This window comes from Caenorhabditis remanei, chromosome II (assembly GCF_010183535.1).
Source record: "Caenorhabditis remanei strain PX506 chromosome II, whole genome shotgun sequence".
Classification (NCBI taxonomy): domain Eukaryota; kingdom Metazoa; phylum Nematoda; class Chromadorea; order Rhabditida; family Rhabditidae; genus Caenorhabditis; species Caenorhabditis remanei.
This window is the reverse complement of record NC_071329.1, coordinates 3,823,683-3,840,101: the sequence shown is the minus strand read 5'-3', so window position 1 is coordinate 3,840,101 and position 16,419 is coordinate 3,823,683. Positions and strand designations below refer to the sequence as shown.

General features: G+C 37.4%; 4 protein-coding genes across 4 annotated transcripts; 1 reads left to right on the top strand and 3 right to left on the bottom strand.

Moving 5' to 3' along the window:
- Positions 1-947: 947 nt before the first annotated feature.
- Positions 948-4,067, bottom strand: GCK72_004361 (uncharacterized protein; the record flags this gene model as incomplete). Its single annotated transcript, XM_053724631.1, has 7 exons — positions 948-1,019; positions 1,159-1,758; positions 2,567-2,689; positions 2,740-2,808; positions 2,863-2,988; positions 3,191-3,385; positions 3,849-4,067. The coding sequence occupies 7 exons, from the start codon at positions 4,065-4,067 to the stop codon at positions 948-950; spliced, it is 1,404 nt and encodes a 467-aa protein (XP_053588825.1).
- Positions 4,068-6,964: 2,897 nt separating this feature from the next.
- On the bottom strand, positions 6,965-8,735 carry GCK72_004360 (uncharacterized protein; the record flags this gene model as incomplete). Its single annotated transcript, XM_003097782.2, has 3 exons — positions 6,965-7,153; positions 8,065-8,307; positions 8,361-8,735. 3 exons carry the CDS (start codon positions 8,733-8,735, stop codon positions 6,965-6,967), a joined length of 807 nt encoding a protein of 268 aa, XP_003097830.2.
- Positions 8,736-10,159: 1,424 nt separating this feature from the next.
- GCK72_004359 (uncharacterized protein) lies at positions 10,160-11,192 on the top strand (the record flags this gene model as incomplete). The annotated part of the gene is made up of 3 exons (XM_003097705.2): positions 10,160-10,298; positions 10,404-10,580; positions 10,630-11,192. 3 exons carry the CDS (start codon positions 10,160-10,162, stop codon positions 11,190-11,192), a joined length of 879 nt encoding a protein of 292 aa, XP_003097753.2.
- Positions 11,193-12,220: 1,028 nt separating this feature from the next.
- Positions 12,221-14,748, bottom strand: GCK72_004358 (uncharacterized protein; the record flags this gene model as incomplete). Its single annotated transcript, XM_053724630.1, has 4 exons — positions 12,221-12,361; positions 12,407-12,762; positions 13,885-14,181; positions 14,649-14,748. 4 exons carry the CDS (start codon positions 14,746-14,748, stop codon positions 12,221-12,223), a joined length of 894 nt encoding a protein of 297 aa, XP_053588824.1.
- Between the last annotated feature and the right edge of the window lie 1,671 nt (positions 14,749-16,419).

The window sequence follows — 16,419 nt, the reverse complement described above, 5'->3', positions numbered from 1 at the left end:
AGCACTTTAAGTTTTCTTCAAGATAATGCAAACATCTTGAAAATCGGTAAAAATTGGGCCATGTAACACTAAAGAAACTTCTAAAGAACCAAGAACAGCGTCCGAGGTGCGCCAGCTTGGGAGCTTGTTTTGGCGGTGGGCGCAGTAACATAGTCATAATAAAGTTGTTTGAAATATCAAGTTTATTCATAGATAAAAATGTTCCCACTCTGAAAACCCCGACGTGAAAAATATGGTAGGTGTGATGTCGGCAAAATCATCGGGAATATGAGGGACATACGTTTCAGAGGAAAGAGATGGAAGACTGGATTCAATAGAAAACGATTCTGGAGAATAGGAAAACAAAGAGGGAATAGTAGTGCATGGTGGTACATTCGCAAAATAATCAGGAATATCAATATCAAAACTATCAATTTCAGAATAGGTTGGAAAACTGCCAAAAGGGGGATATTCAGAAAACTGGGAGCTGGTAACTCCCTGGAACGAAATAGTGGGTTCTATACAGTCTAGATCATCAAGAGTGTTGGAAGTATTGAATTCAGGGAAGTAGTCGATACTAGGCAGGGCTTCAAATGGTGAGATAGATGAGAGGGTAAATGAGGAACTGGTATCGGAAAAATGCAGAAATTGTGAAGATTCTTCTGGTTTGGAAACCAAGGAATTGAAAACTCCCTGGAACGAGATAGTGGGTTCTATGCAGTCTAGATCATCAAGGACATCTGAAGTATTGAGGTCGGAAAAGTAGTCGAGACTAGGCGGTGAGATAGATGAGAGGGTAAACGAGGATTGGGGGTGAATGGAATTCAAAAACTGCGAAGATTCTCCTGGCGATAAAATTGAAGTAGACTTGAAATTCTGGGAATCGAAAACCCCCTGAAATGAGATAGTGGGTTCTATAAAGTCTAGATCATCAAGAATATCAGAAGTATGGAGGTCAGAGAAGTAGTCTAGACTGGACAAGAGGGTTTCAGATGAAGGGACGGTCGTGGATTCAGAGTGGTTTGGTTCTGAAGGCGATTCTGAAGAAAATTCGGAAGTTGTGAGAGCCTTGGTAACATTGGATTCAGAAGAGTTTCCGGATTCGAAGTTGATAGATGTTTTAAATGCAGTATGGACTTCAGACGGGGAAATAGATGGAAACGTAGATAAGGGACCGACTTGGATTGTAACTGGAGTAGATTCTGAAGTCGTAGGAGCCTTGAGAACATTGGATTCAGAAGAGTTTCCAGATTCCAAGTTGATAGATGCATCAGATGGAGAATCGGCTTCAGACGGGGATATAAATTGGAGCGTAGATACGGAACCGGCTTGATATGTATCTGAAGACGATTCTGAAGTTGTAGGAGCCGTGAGAACATCGGATTCGAAAGATTCCAAGTGGCTAGATGTTTCAGATGGAGTATCGACAGGATTGGACAGGGCTTCAGGTGGGGAGATAGATAGAGGGAGCGTAGATGAGGTAGAAGATTCTAAAGTTGTGGAAGTTGGCTTGGTAGCTATACCGGGTTGGTTGGTTTTTGAAGAAGATTCTGAAGTTGTGAAAGCCGTGGGAACATCGAATTCGGAAGTTTTTCCGGATTCCAAGTTGATAGATGCTTCAGATGGAGTATCGACAGGGTTGGATAGGGTTTCAGATGGAGAGATAGATGGGATCGTAGAGGATGAAGAAGATTCTGAAGTTGTGGGAGCCGTAGCTGGGTGGTCGCTGGATTTATTGGATGGTGGTGTAACCAAAGGTCCCTCGGGAGCAAAGCACGGCTGAAAAGCAAGAGAAGTATGAAATAGGGTAGAGTGGACCGAAGTCTGCGGCACTATTTTTTCAGTGAGATGGTCTACTGTCGAAAAAATAAAGTTTCGGCAAGGATTTTCAAAAGAATTCGCGGGCTGGAACACGCAAGCGCATGAAGTTGTGGGCGGAGCTTAAACTGCAAGCTTAATTAAACGGCGCGGTTCTAATTCCAGTTGTTTTTTTCCAAATTAAGAACCGCGCCGCTTGCAGTTTAAGCTCCGCCCACAACTTCATGCGCTTGCATGTTCCAGCCCGCGAAATTTTTTTTGAAAATTCTTGTCGAAACTTTATTTTTTCGACAGTAGATGCATTCTTGCGACAGGCCGGGTTTCAGTACAGAAATTTAGTAAAACATTTTCAAATTTTCGAATATATTTTCAAATTTCGATTAAAATGTTGTTTGTATTTTTATATGTTTTACCACATTTCTTACATAAATTCGTGTCGTTTTCAAAAATAAGAACATCTGTGGAATAAGTATTTAAAAACTCCTTTTCTACGGTTTACAAAAAACTATGGTCTCAGGTTTCGTTGATTTTTTTATTAATGTCATGAGTTTATAAATTATATATGGTTTAACACAGAAAAACTGTTTAAAAAGTTGAAAAGGCTGAGGGATTAACTTTCTCCACTTAGGTCATTTTACTGACCAAACTTTTTTTTACTGTAATTTTAATCTAGAAATAAGCTAAAGAATGTCCCTTTTATGTTTTCACGAAATGTATTCTCAGACTACACCTTCTTTCATGTTTTCTGTCATAATACCGTAGTACATACCGTAAGCCATGAGATATCAATTTCCGCATTCCGCGCGTGGTCTTCTTCCAATTTCTTCAACAAAGATGAGAATAATTCAAGCTTTCTGATTCTGTCTCGTTCAGCGAATCCTATTGTGTCGGTCTGAAAATAAGTAAATGAATTTTTTTCGAAACAAATCTCTAGCCACTTACTCTTTCATATTCAAAAAACTTAGGAATACATTTCCGTGGTTGAAAACACTTTTCATGGTTGAGATTCTTCTGGAAAATAACATATTTTTGTTCAAGGAGTTCTAATTCCAACAAAAAACATACATTCTTGGGAAGTTCCGGTGGGAGACTAGCTTTAAGCTTATCGTATTCCTCGAATATGGTTAAGGGGGCAGAGTTTTCATTAACTGATTTTGCTGAGACAATTTTTGCAGGTTCCGGTTTTTCAATCTGGAAAAAAATGGTTTCAAATTTTAATTATAATGTTAGGCATAGCCAAAAAGTGCAAAACTCGCGAAAAGTTGGATTTTTAGCTCCGAAAGTTTGCCAAGTGTTGTTTTGGGGGCGGGGCCGATGATTGTTTTAAAAATGCAAATTTTTACAAGTATACTCAGTATCGACTCTCAATGACAATGCAGCGAATTTAACATACCTCTATAACTTTTGGATTCCCACATTCCGCTGGTTTTCCTTCATCAATTGCAAGTTTATCTTTCACTTCTCGCACTATTTCCGCAATTCTCTTCTTCTTTCTCTCCTTGAATATTTCATGAATTACTGGAGGTATTTCCTTCTGTATATTGTTCTTAGATGGGAACACTCTTTTCTGTTTTTTTGATGGTGGAGGCTGAAATATTGAAGTACAACTTTTTAACGGTGATGTCCTTAATCACAACCGCCCGGATTAGAACTAGGACAAATAAGAACCGTCAAATCTAGGTCTATCGGGGAATAATTGTTTTGATATAACGTTTAACTATCTTTCAATCAGGTTTAAATTCATACCAGTTCTAATCCGGGTAGTTCTGATGCGGGAGGTTTTGATTAGGGTAGTAGCACTCGCTTAATTTATCCAGAAAAAGAACTTAGGGAACTTTTCTATTTTATGTTTCTAGAGTTTATTTTTTCCACAGTCAGCCTAATGTTTTTCTCGAAGTACATAGTTTTACCAATACTCATAAACTGACAACACTGAAAACTAGCTAAGAAGAACTTTCCGTGACCTAGAAACACAAAATACAAAAAGCTCGGCCAGCACAAAAGTGTATTTTCGTCTACGACATGTAAGGATTAAATCCCAAATCTCTCACCTTCTCAGCATCCCGTTCTTCTTTTAATCTTTTCTCCTTTTCGAAATACGGCTCCTTCTCCTCGTCCGTCATATTCTCCCACACCACTTTGTACGTCTTTCCTTTTCTCCTCTCATAATATTTCGAGACTCCTCGATACATATCTTGACAGAAAAGAGAGAATGCTGTCAGGTTGGGATCGGGTGTGGAGGCATGTTGGGACTTGAAATTATGAAGCATTCTGGAAAAAAGTGAAAATAAAAAAGTTGTGATAAAAATGTTTATTTATCGATACATTTGGGAACCTTGAAATTGGAAAAATAAATGGAAAAGGTTGATATTGGTAAAAAAAGGAATCGGGAAGTTTCAAAACCGATACATTTGGAAACCATGATGTTTCGAAATCAGACATTTCGGAACCTTGATTGTGATCCACGTGAACAAAAAATGCTTCATTGAGTTTTCCCAGATTTCGAAATGTCGTGGTTTCCAAAAATCCTGGAGCTGTGAAAAGAAAGTGTGAAAACATCAAAATTCTATAAAATTTCACACACTCATGATTTCCCACGGCACCCAATATATGTTTATCAGACAACACACCTAAAATCTTATGAGATCAGAAACCAGACTAGTTTTGCGTCAATGAAATACAAATTGAAGTCAAGATTTTATTCAAAATGGCGTAATGCAGGTTACTAACATTCAGGACGTTTCGAAACCGAGACTATTTGAAATTATGATATTTCGACCCTAATTGTAAAGGTAGCCATCGAAAAACGGGGTTTAAAAAGTTTAGTTTCGAAATGTATGGTTTCGAATGTCTCAGTTTCATATTGTCAAGGTTGTCAAATATCTAGGCTTCCTGACGTTTCGAAACCAAGACATTTCGCAACCATTACGGAAAAAACGGGTCACAGTTTCCAAACGTCTTGATATCGAAACGTCCCGGAGCACCGTGAAAATAAGAAGGGGATTCAAAAAACCTAAAATTGTCACTGCTCACTGCGTTTTTGTTTTCTCCGCTATTTACGACTCAATAATTTCAAAACGGAAATTGAAAAGGTGAAGTCAGTCTTTAGGACAAATGTCTGCTGCAAAACATGTGAGAAGATATGAGCAAAACAGAAAAGGGGGAGGGGGGATTATTGGAATTCGGGGAAGGAATGTATTTTGAAATGCGTACATTTCTATGATAAAAGTCAAAACCCAGTGCTGATGGCCGAACTTTTTCTCTGTGTGTTTCTAGGTCATGGAAAATTCTTCCTAAATTTCATCTTGTTCTCAGTGTTGTCAGTCTATCAATATTGATAAAACGATTCAATTTAAGGAAAGAAAACGGGGAAGAACTTATCATGGCCTAGAAACACAAAACAAAACATTCGGCCAGCACTGGTCGCTTTAGACTTTTCAGAATTTTCCGGTTTCAAGGGAGGATTTTCAGGGTTTTTTTCAGACTTACAACGGGCCGGGGTGAAAAAATAATATGGACATTTCTATGTATGATAAAAGTGAAAACGCAGTGCTGATGGCCGAACTTTTTCGCTGTGTGTTTCTAGGCCATCAAAAGTTCTTCCCCGAAACTTGTTCTCACGTTGTCTGCTATAGTAAAATGCTATAGTAAAATGGCAAAACTGACGGATGGAAGAAAAAGTTCGGCCAGTACTGTTTTTTTGAATTTTATCATAAAAGTGTGCATTATTTTCTACACAATACTAAACGGAAACAAAAAACACAATCAACATGGAATGCATATTCAAAATTTGCACGTCGTTTTCAGCTTTTGACTGATATAATATAAAATATGTTTATCTTGATCCATCCCTCCGTCTCTGCGGATTATTTTCTAACAAGGATTTTCGGGATTACTCTCTTACTCCCTCCGGATAATCCGAATGTAAGGCTGTAACCTCACTTTTGCTTACATGTTTACTGGATTTAGGCCGTTAAGACTAATTATGACCTATGAGTTTAAATTTATAAATGTTTCAGAATGAATACAAGTTCGAATACACGAAACTGAGGTGCAAGAGAAGAAATGAGGAAAGAAAGAAAAGCTAAATGAGGTGTAAGTAACTCCTGGAACTCACTTTTTGTAGGTTGTAGTTTTATCTGGGAATATAAGCAGATTTTGATAGAATACATATAGTATTTGTCGCGTCAAATATAAACAATTAAAAATGCATGACCTATTACAAAGCACCTAGCCTAAAAACCCATACTTGCAAAATATCGGCCCGGCCCGGCTCGGCCCGTCGGCCCGGCCCGGTCGGCCCGGAGTCAAAAAATGAGCACAATTTTTTCACAAATTTTTTCGAAATTTTTTGAAATTTTCATAAAAAATAGTCAAAAATCCTATGTACACTTGAGTTTTATCGATAAGTAAAAACATAGTCGAAAATTCGACTTTTTTGCGAAAAAATCAAAAAAAAAATTTCAAAAAATTCAAATTTTCAAATTTTTGTACTGTGACCCGGGCCGGTGAAAATTCTCAAATCGGCCCGGCCCGGCCCGGCCCGGCCCGTTGCAAGTATGTAAAAACCTGATGTTGGGCGGAGCATCCTGAGGTTACCACCAGAGTTGCATGGAAGTGAAAATTTATTATCCGGAAGTCGGAAGTGATTTTCTTTATCTGGAAGTCGGAAGTCGGAATGACATTTTCTTATCCGGAAGTTGGAAATCGGAAGTCGGAATTCCATTCAACTCTGGTTACCATGATTCACAGTTGTGGGTGGTAAGGGGAAGAGTTGAAGAATACTGTAGTATACGGTAAAATTAACTTTGTTAGGATTTAAAAGCAGAAACGACTTTTACATCAACTTTACTGAAAAATAATTTGTCAGTCATATACTTTTCCGTAAAAAGTCTGTCAGCTTCCAATCCCCAAAGAGTCGGAGTGCACTTTGTTGTCATCAAAATATTATCTGAATTCTTTTATTTTGCACGTTTCTTTATAAAATGTGGGATGAAAAATAATTTTGAGAATGTAAGAAAGGAAGTTGTTCATATTATTCACAATTAAAACGAAAACAAGAATAGTGATCCGTTGACGTGAGCAAAGAAAATTACAAAGGTCCAAAAAACAAAGTGGGGGTTATGCCACCTAACTCGTCAGAATTAGTAGCTGGGGAGAGACTAGATCATTGTTGGGATAAAGAGGGATACTGTGAAGTCCATGAGCTGAGTGTTAGGTCAGTCATTCCCAACGTTAGATCCATTGGCGCACTTGGTTGTGAAACTTCAAAATTCATCATGTCGAATGAAGACTGTAAGTGAGATGAACCCTGCGGGATCGAAGGAAGTTTCAGGTGATCGCAGTTTGTGCAGTTCTGGAATTAAACGGATTCATATAACTTCAATCATTTCAAAAACGCAATTATTCTACCCTATATGTTGGGAGAATTTTAGAAACATCTTTTACCATTTTTTTATCCTTTTTATCGCACATTTTTCGAGTTTTTGGAATGTTTTTATTGAAAAAACTATATTTCTGATAATGTATTCTTAAATTAGAAAAAATTTCCAAAAAATTAATGAAAACCTGTATATTGTAAAAACCCGTAGCGATTTGTTTGTTTTTCGGGGAAAAAAAGATTAAAAAGCTTCAAAATGCCATAATACCTAACATTTTGGCTCTATTCCAGTTTAGAAGTCCCCCCCCCCTCACGTCCCTCAAAACATTTAAACGTCCTTTGGGGTTTCAAATACGCTCAAAAATGTTCAGACGTCCCTCAAAACATTTAGATGTCCCATAAAACGTTTAGACGTCCCATAAAATACTTAAACGTCCCTTGAAATATCAAAATTTGGTTTCACATAATTAGACGTTCCAAAAAACATTGAAACGTCCCAAAAATATTTAGACGTCCCTTCAACATTAAAAGTCACTGAAAGGATTCAAGGGACGTATAAATACTTTTTTTGGTTGTTAAAATGTTTTTTGGGACGTACAAACGTTTTTTGGGACGTCTAAATGTTTTTTGGGACGTCTAAATATTCACAACTACATATATTTTGGAGTTTCAAGAGACGTCTAAACATTTAATCGGACGTTTGAACGTTTTTTGGGACGGTTAAGTGTTTTTTGGAACGTTCTTGTTTTCAAAGGACATCAAAACTGGAATAGAGTCAACATTTTTTTTATTTTTCGCAGGTTGCCTGATTTCGAGCAAAATAATTGTTGAAATAATTGAAACCAGGTCTTAAATTCTTCCTCTAATTCTACTAATTCAAGACTCACCTTATACCATTCATTCGACAGTCTCTTTGCCTCTTGAATATATGGTTGCCTGTCCTCTTTTGATGTTTTCTTCCATATTTCTTTAATTCTCTTCGTCACTTCATTTTCACTCTTCACTTCCGCAGATTTCATAACTTCATTATATTTTGCTTTGAGGAAAAGCGAATAGCTCTTTGGAGGACGTTTTGATGGATTTCGACATCCTTGTTCTTTTTTACTGTTCCATTTGTAGTTCGGGTGCAGCTGAATTAATTAATTAATTAATTAGTTATTTATGTCAGCGGTAATATGAATACCTCCTTATGCAATTTGTTTACCCGTTTTGCTTCCTCCTCATAAGGTCTTTTATCTTCGACTGTCATCTCTCTCCATATTTTTGCAAGATTTTCGGAAGAGCCATACGGTTTCGCATTACGGTAAACTAGAAACCCATTTCTCGGTCTTTTGACACGCCCAAAATTGTCTACGAAGTTTGGTTGACTTTGAAGAAGAATCCTGTTGTATTCCTCCTGATAAGATCTTTTCTCTTCATCACACATGGTGATCCATACAACTTCCAGATGCTTTTGAATATCTGTGGCGGTGAGAGTTGGATATCGGTCAGCCAAGGATTTACGTGTTGCACTGCAGAAGAGGATGAAGGGGGAGAGGGTTGGGGTTTTAACCGACATTTTCTGAAAATAGAAATAATGGAAAAAGATCTATAATGCTACTAATGAAAACTGTCCGAGTAAGAACTACAAGAAAAAACTGACTAACTAGGGAAGTTCCTCGTGTCAGTGTGGAGATATGGGACGTGACCTATATTGTTGGAAAGCTGAAATCACGATGATTCCAAATATGTATTCAGTTTTTGTCCACGAGTTGACTTCTCGAGTACCAGGCCTCGAGGGCAAAAACTGAATACATATTTGGATTCAGCGTGATTTCATCTTTCCAACAATATAGGTCACGTCTCATTACTCCACACTGACTCGAGGGCCGTCCCTAGTCAGCCGATAGGCTTCAATTCGGTAGTTTTAATAATGGCCAGCTCTGATATGGGCAGAGTTCTGATTCGGACAGTTTTCATGGATCCGCGACACTTTGCAACTTGTCATTTTGCAACCGCACCAAGCTTCTACCGTATACTCTAACATTACTTGATTTCCAGAATCTAAAACATTGCAGTTGCAAAACGTCGTAGTTACAAAGCGTCGCGAAGCGGTTCTAATAGGATGCAGAACATCAAAATAAAACTAAGGTATCTCTAATTGTAATTTGACTTTACTCCACACGTATTTTGAAAAAAGAAGTGCACCGCCCTTTTTGCTCTTCCAGGAGAATTGGCTTAAGCGCCACGTGACTTTTATCATCCTCTTTGTACCCTTCAGAAAAAGTACATATTTTACGCTCACTCACTCTCCCCGGGGGCTTGAAGCGTCGTGCACTTTGTTGTCATACTCACATTATCTGTGATATAACTTTTCACGTTTTTACTTGAAATATAGGATAACCGGAGGATTGTGCAGTGTGTGGGAAGAAGAAAACACGTCTTATCAGGAAGAATTCCATGGGACCAAGATTAATGCCAACCAAGCTTCGTAGGCAATTAGTGATAAGAAACTGAAAAACGTTTTCGGGTTTCTAGTTTTCAGTCACGCTAAACACTTTGGCTGAAATACTGAAATATATGGAAGCACGAATCCCAACAGCAACCTCACTGCAATTCGCTACCGTAATACCACAATGAATCACTACAGTACACCCACTACAACAACGAACCCAATAATAGCTTATTACTGTAATCGTACCGTGACTTGATACAGTAACCCCGTCAAACTTTACTACAGTATCCCTATCGCAACTCATTTATGTGGCACGACTATCACTCACTACAGTACTCCCCCCCCCCCCCCATGACTCACTTTTCCTATTGTTATTCATAACTTTGATCGTTGGTTCTATTTCCATCTTTTTGGCCATGAAACTCCCCCATTTTGTGAATAAAATTTGAATATATAATGCTCCTTCCACCCTATATAAGGCACCTGTTGATACAAGAAAAATGTCGTCTTGTATTGCTAGCTTTGGTGGCCTAGGAAATTTCTAGGCCATGGACTGCGAACTCTGTTTTCAAAAGTGCACCTCAATTGCTCAGGAACTCCGGATCCCAAGATCATGGATAACTTTCGGACATACTGTTTGTAACGGTTGTACTCAGAGACTATTGGAAAAGAAGAAAGTCGTGAATGGTAAGTTAGTGAAGTGGAGCGCGCTTACGTTGGTGCGGTGGAGCATACTATCCTGAAAGCCTCTTATGTGCTATAGAGCGCACTTACTCCATTTCTATCTTTCAGACTGTGCTCATGAACTCACCAAAAAGATTTCTAAGGTGCTGGTAGACCCTTCAAATCCTGATGATGTGGATTCTAAAGTTGAGGAGTCTGGAGATTCCGACACCAAGCCTCAGAATCTCATAGACGCCAAGGAACCTATCTATGATGAGGTGCCAGATGGAGAATATCATCGATATGGTAAGAGTCTTAGTGTGATCTTTGTACACGACACGTGTTCTTTTTTCAGGTTATGATGATATGACCATTGAGGAGGATTCCGATAGGTATCCTGACGACGATGAAGAAAATAGCCAGTGGGAGGAGACGGAGTCGGATCACTTTCCAGAGTACTGGCCGGGAGATTATGAGAGTGATGGTGTCTCGATAATGATGTCTAGTGAAGAAGATCTTTTGCAAGTTTTTGGTGACTACTACATCGATGAAGCATATCTGTCGGACTCTGAAAATCGTATGTACCCTGATGACAATAGTGACGGCTACCCAACGTGTGACACTTTACCTGATCATTCTTGGTACCAGATTGAAAAAAGTGATGATGAACACGAGAAACCTTGGTTCCCAATTGATTTTCCGTCTTGTTTTATGGGTTTTGATTGTTCTGAGGGTGACGAGAACATTCTATTGAACCAAAGAGATCTAGGAGATTTGAACAGTCCTCACTCACATGGAGCTAAGGCTGAAGGATCAGGATCCGGTGCCGAATCAGTAACCGAATCTGGATCAAGAATCTCTGAAGAGACCATCGAGTCGCTTGGATTTACTTGGATGCAACATTTCCCATCGGAGTGATTGCAGTAAAGAGATAGATTACCGGAGAATGAACATTAATTAAAAGATTAATTAGATACATATAATGGGATTAGTTTGAGTTTTTTTAAAGTATTATTATTTGGAAGGAAGGAAATAAATTAAATGTACATAAATATGAATGGATGTCAAATTAGGGAGTCAATATTGATATAAAAAGGCATATATTTGAGAATTTCTTAAAATCACCAAGATTTCGAAAAATGTGAAAAATTCTGATTTTTTTTCAAAAAAAACTGAATCTTTGGAGTTTTAAGCAGTTTTTTGGGAAAACAACTTTTTGATACAGAAAAGCCGATTTTTGGTAAATAAGTTATAAGTTTTCTGGAAGAAAGCATTTTCGAACAAAAGTTGCATAGCACGTACTTGAGGATGCTCTGACTGTTACAATGGGCTAAAATAGATTTTTTCATTTTTTTTCATTTTTTTTTTTGCACTTTTTCCCGGCCCGTGGTGCATTAACAAATAGTTATCCAATTTTTAATAGGTCAGAGACATAGAACTCGCCGAGATTCACATTTTGGTATATTCCTTAGCTCATAGCATTAAGTTTGAAACGATTTACGCCCTGCTCCGGTTTCGAAGAATTTTTTATTTATCATACTTGTCACCCGGGCCAAAACGGGCCGACACGGCCGGATCGTAACTCGCGTCAAAATGAATATTATGAGCTGAAAAATGTACCAAAATGTAGATCACGACGAGTTCTATGTCTGTGACCTACTACGGGCCGGATGTCTATTCGTTAATATGCCGCGGGCCGGGCTAGAATTTACTTTTTTGGCCATTTCCGCGTTTTTTGGCACTTTTTCCCGGCCCGCAACACATTAACGAATAGCCATCCGGCCCGTAGTAGATCACGAGCATAGAACTCGTCGAGATCTACATTTTGGTATATTTTTCAGCTCATAATATTCATTTTGACGCGAGTTATGATCCGGCCCGTGTCGGCCCGTTTCGGCCCGGTTGACAAGTATGTTATTCATGAATTCACAAAAACACGAAGTATTTTAAATGGGCGGCTCTATATATTCTCCAACAGTATTGATGTATCGAGCACTCGGTGGTGGAAACAAGGCGTCCGATGAATTTAAAAGACTTGGGTTGTTATTTTCTATACTGACACGTACTCCACTTCTGGCTGCCACTCTCTGAAAACAACAATTTTCAAAAAGGTTCCAACTGAACAGCCTTACTTGCAATTTTGGAAACATAGCGTTCTTCAAGTCCTGATTACCCACAATTTGAATAGCGGGCGACGTTGAATCTAGTGAAATAATGTGAGTCAATTGCGGGAAAATTTTTAAGTTTTTTCTCTTAGTATTCTGAATGACCAGCTTCCCGAATATATGCGTCAAGTTCTTTTGCAAATAATCAAACTCTTCAGATTCAATAATGACGTCACCCCAAAAATAAGTACATTTCTCGAGATCATCGGAACGACATAACTTTCCTCCGAACACTTTTTCCGTTTCATCACAATATGTGGCATCAATATGAACAAATTTCATATCGGATAACTTGTTCATCTCACCAATCGTCAGACAAAAATCTGGATGCAAATTTTGAAAATTGGCATTTTGATTACCTCGCCAAGCGTAAGATAGCGTCTGAGAATCGGTATTTTTGGTTAATAGTTTAGCTTTACTATCAGGGAATTGCGGAACTAAAAATTCAGGAAACTTCGGAATTCGGAAATTCCGAAACTCGGTAATAATCCAAATTATTCTTTTCGAAAATTCCGAAAATTCCGGAAACTTGGTATTTGACAAGGGAAGTACACGACGGGGCGAGTGGAACTTGTTCTATAAATTTGATCACAGGTATTTTCGACCCTGAGGACTTCAAAACTGCTAGAAAAATCTGCAAAATGCTTTTGTGAACCTAGTTATGAGCCATCAAACTTCAGCTTAACTTTACGAAAAGTTTGATGGCATCTACAGTACCGGACAAAAAGGTATCAACTTTGGCTGTTTTCAGTGGAAAATGACCAACTTGGAGAGTGTGTCATAGTAATTCTGATTGTCACACCATGAAAAATTTTAATGAATCATATAGATTGAACGTAGAGCTCCATTTTTGTAGTTGACAACTTTTTTGTACGGACACTCCCTAGAGAGATATGGTCATTTTAAGACAACAGCTCAAAAATCGCACTATTTTGCACTGAAATAGGTCGATTTGAGGAAAAAATTTCTTTGTCGATATGTAACTTGCTAGGGAGTGTCTGTACAAAAAAGTTGTCAACTACAAAAATGGAGCTCTACGTTCAATCTATATGATTCATTAAACATTTTCTTGGTGTAACAATCAGAATTACTATCGCACACTCTCAAAGTTGGTCATTTTCCACTGAAAACAGCCAAAGTTGATACCTTTTTGTCCGGTACTGTAACTCGGTTCGCTTGAGCATTTTGCCTCACGGTCGATCCTCAGGGCCGAAAGTACCTATGATCAAATTTATAGAAAAAGTTCCACTCGCCCCGTCAAGTACTTCAGTTGTTAGTCAAAATTAATAAATACGCAGAAAAAACTCAAAATTTGGTAAATTTTGACAAAGATGTGACGCTTTGGCACCGTTTACGTTAGTTTTGCAGCAAAAAATCCTAAATTTTCCGACGGAAAAATTGTCAGAAATTTCAGAATTTCCTATTTCCGTTCCGCACGTCCCTACTTACCATATTAGGCATTCCCAGCTTCGTCATATAAGGATTGTTCTGGATATTAAAAGTCACTCCGTCGCCCTTCAATCCAACATTACTAATTTGCACCAAATCGACATCTTTCAAAAATGATAAATCCTTCAAAGAGGTATTCTGGATATCAATTGGTCCAATTATTTTGCGGACATTAGAGAGTTGAGTTGGATCAAAATCGTCGGATAGATTGAAAAGTTTCAGACCTCCAAAGAGAACAGTGCAGTTCTGGTAGAAGGGGAGAGAGGATGAGGTGATTTCATCTCCTCGACAACCTAAATTTTTTGAGATACCGATACCATAGAAAATTCTAAGAAACTTTAAGCATTACGAATATGCTTAAAATCTCTCTGAACGCCACAATTCCAGTTCTCCTGACTCAAAAGGAGCTTACGGAGAAGAGTTTTCCCCCGCGCGGTCGTGTAGTCCACTTGGACAAGGTTTTTTTCTCAATTCCTTGTTTTTTTCACTTATTCCAACATTTATATCGAAAAAGATGGGAATAACCACAAAAATTTATTGAAAAAAGTGGGAAACGAGAAACTAAGCATAAATCTTGTCCGAGAGGACTACACGACAAACTCTTCCACCGAAGCTCCTTTGAAGTCAGGAGTACGGGAATTGTGACGTTTACAGCGATTTTTAGCATATATTGATGAACGTTTCTTAGCATTTTATTTTGAAAATATGACTTTAGTCCTCCTTTAAAACTTAGTTGCATTTCTAACATCTGCTCACCCACCAAACTCTTTCAGATTCCCATAACTTCTTATATCCAAATAACGGGTCACACCACTATAAAACTGTTCTACAGTAGCGAGCATAAGTGAGCACCCCTTCATACTTTTATATGTAACTCTGTTGAATCGTGTCCGTTTTGCATAAACTTTTTTTTGAAAGAAAGCCAAAGTATTCAGCAATAAGAAAATATGTTTTTTGAAAAATTTGCGTTTGCTGATTTTTTCGATAATCGATTTTTCCTGATCTTGATTTGAAAATTCGAAAAAAACTTTTTATTTTTCTCTTGGAGATATTGAGTTTTTAGTTTAAAAATGTTGGAAAACACTCGAATAAACAAAAAATTATGTTGAATCGACTTCTCAACTCCTAAGTATCGTGCTAAAGCTCCAGAAGTCAAAAGTAGTGCCTTCGGGGAAATCATCATAACTCATCAAAAAATTTTCAAACTTTTTTGAAACATGTACCAAAATACGTGTCTTGAGTTTTTTCTACAAACCAACATTAAAAAATTACAATTTTAGAAAAAATAATTTTTCAAATTTTTTTTCACTCAAAAATAATTTTATTCTCATTTTTTCTCAATTTCCGTTATTTTCTGGCTATAAAACGTACATACGTTACAAAAACTGTATGCAAAGTGTTTTATCACAAATAACAAAACACATGTATGTATTCCTTGTTCGTGTTATAGCCAGAAAATAACGGAAATTGAGAAAAAATGAGAATAAAATAATTTTTGAGTGAAAAAAATTTGAAAAATTATTTTTTCTAAAATTGTAATTTTTTAATGTTGGTTTGTAGAAAAACTCAAGAAACGTATTTTGGTACATGTTTCAAAAAATTTTGAGAATTTTTTGATGAGTTATGATGATTTCCCCGAAGGCACTACTTTTGACTTCTGGAGCTCTAGCACGATTCTCAGGAGTTGAGAAGCCGATTCAACATAATTTTTTGTTTATTCGAGTGTTTTCCAACATTTTTAAACTAAAAACTCAATATCTCCAAGAGAAAAATAAAAAGTTTTTTTTCGAATTTTCAAATCAAGATCAGGAAAAATCGATTATCGAAAAAATCAGCAAACGCAAATTTTTCAAAAAACATATTTTCTTATTGCTGAATACTTTGGCTTTCTTTCAAAAAAAAGTTTATGCAAAACGGAGAAGATTCAACAGAGTTACATATAAAAGTATGAAGGGGTGCTCACTTATGCTCGCTACTGTATATCGAGCCTCGGATTGTTCTCTATTCGAAAATCACATGCATCAGAAGAGACGCCATCTTCCCATAAATAAAATTTTCTGACAATTGAGATATCGGTGAGTTGTGAGTTATTACGGATGAAAAATCCATCTGCAAAAATATATACATGATGACATTTTAGCACAGCACGCTTCTTACAACCGCGCTCTACCGAAACAGACGAAAATTGTGTGCGAAATTGAGAGACTCAGAGAAAAAGAGACATTTTTCAATAGGATTACGGAGGGGCGCAGTTGTAAGAGCTGTATCAGTAATTGTTTAGAAACTTACAAGCTTCACAGAAAAAGTTGAATTCTCCAAAAAAATTATCGATTGTAAAAAACGAAATACTTGTCAACTGAGTGTTTTCAATAACTATTCCTCCATATAATACTTGCATCGGTTTGAATAATTCTTCCAGATGAAACTCAGAAATATCCAAATTCGAATTCAAAACCAATATTCCACATACTTCTTTACACAGCGGAAAGAATTCAATAGTTTTCGAAGTGATTTCAGAGTGATTGAATGTA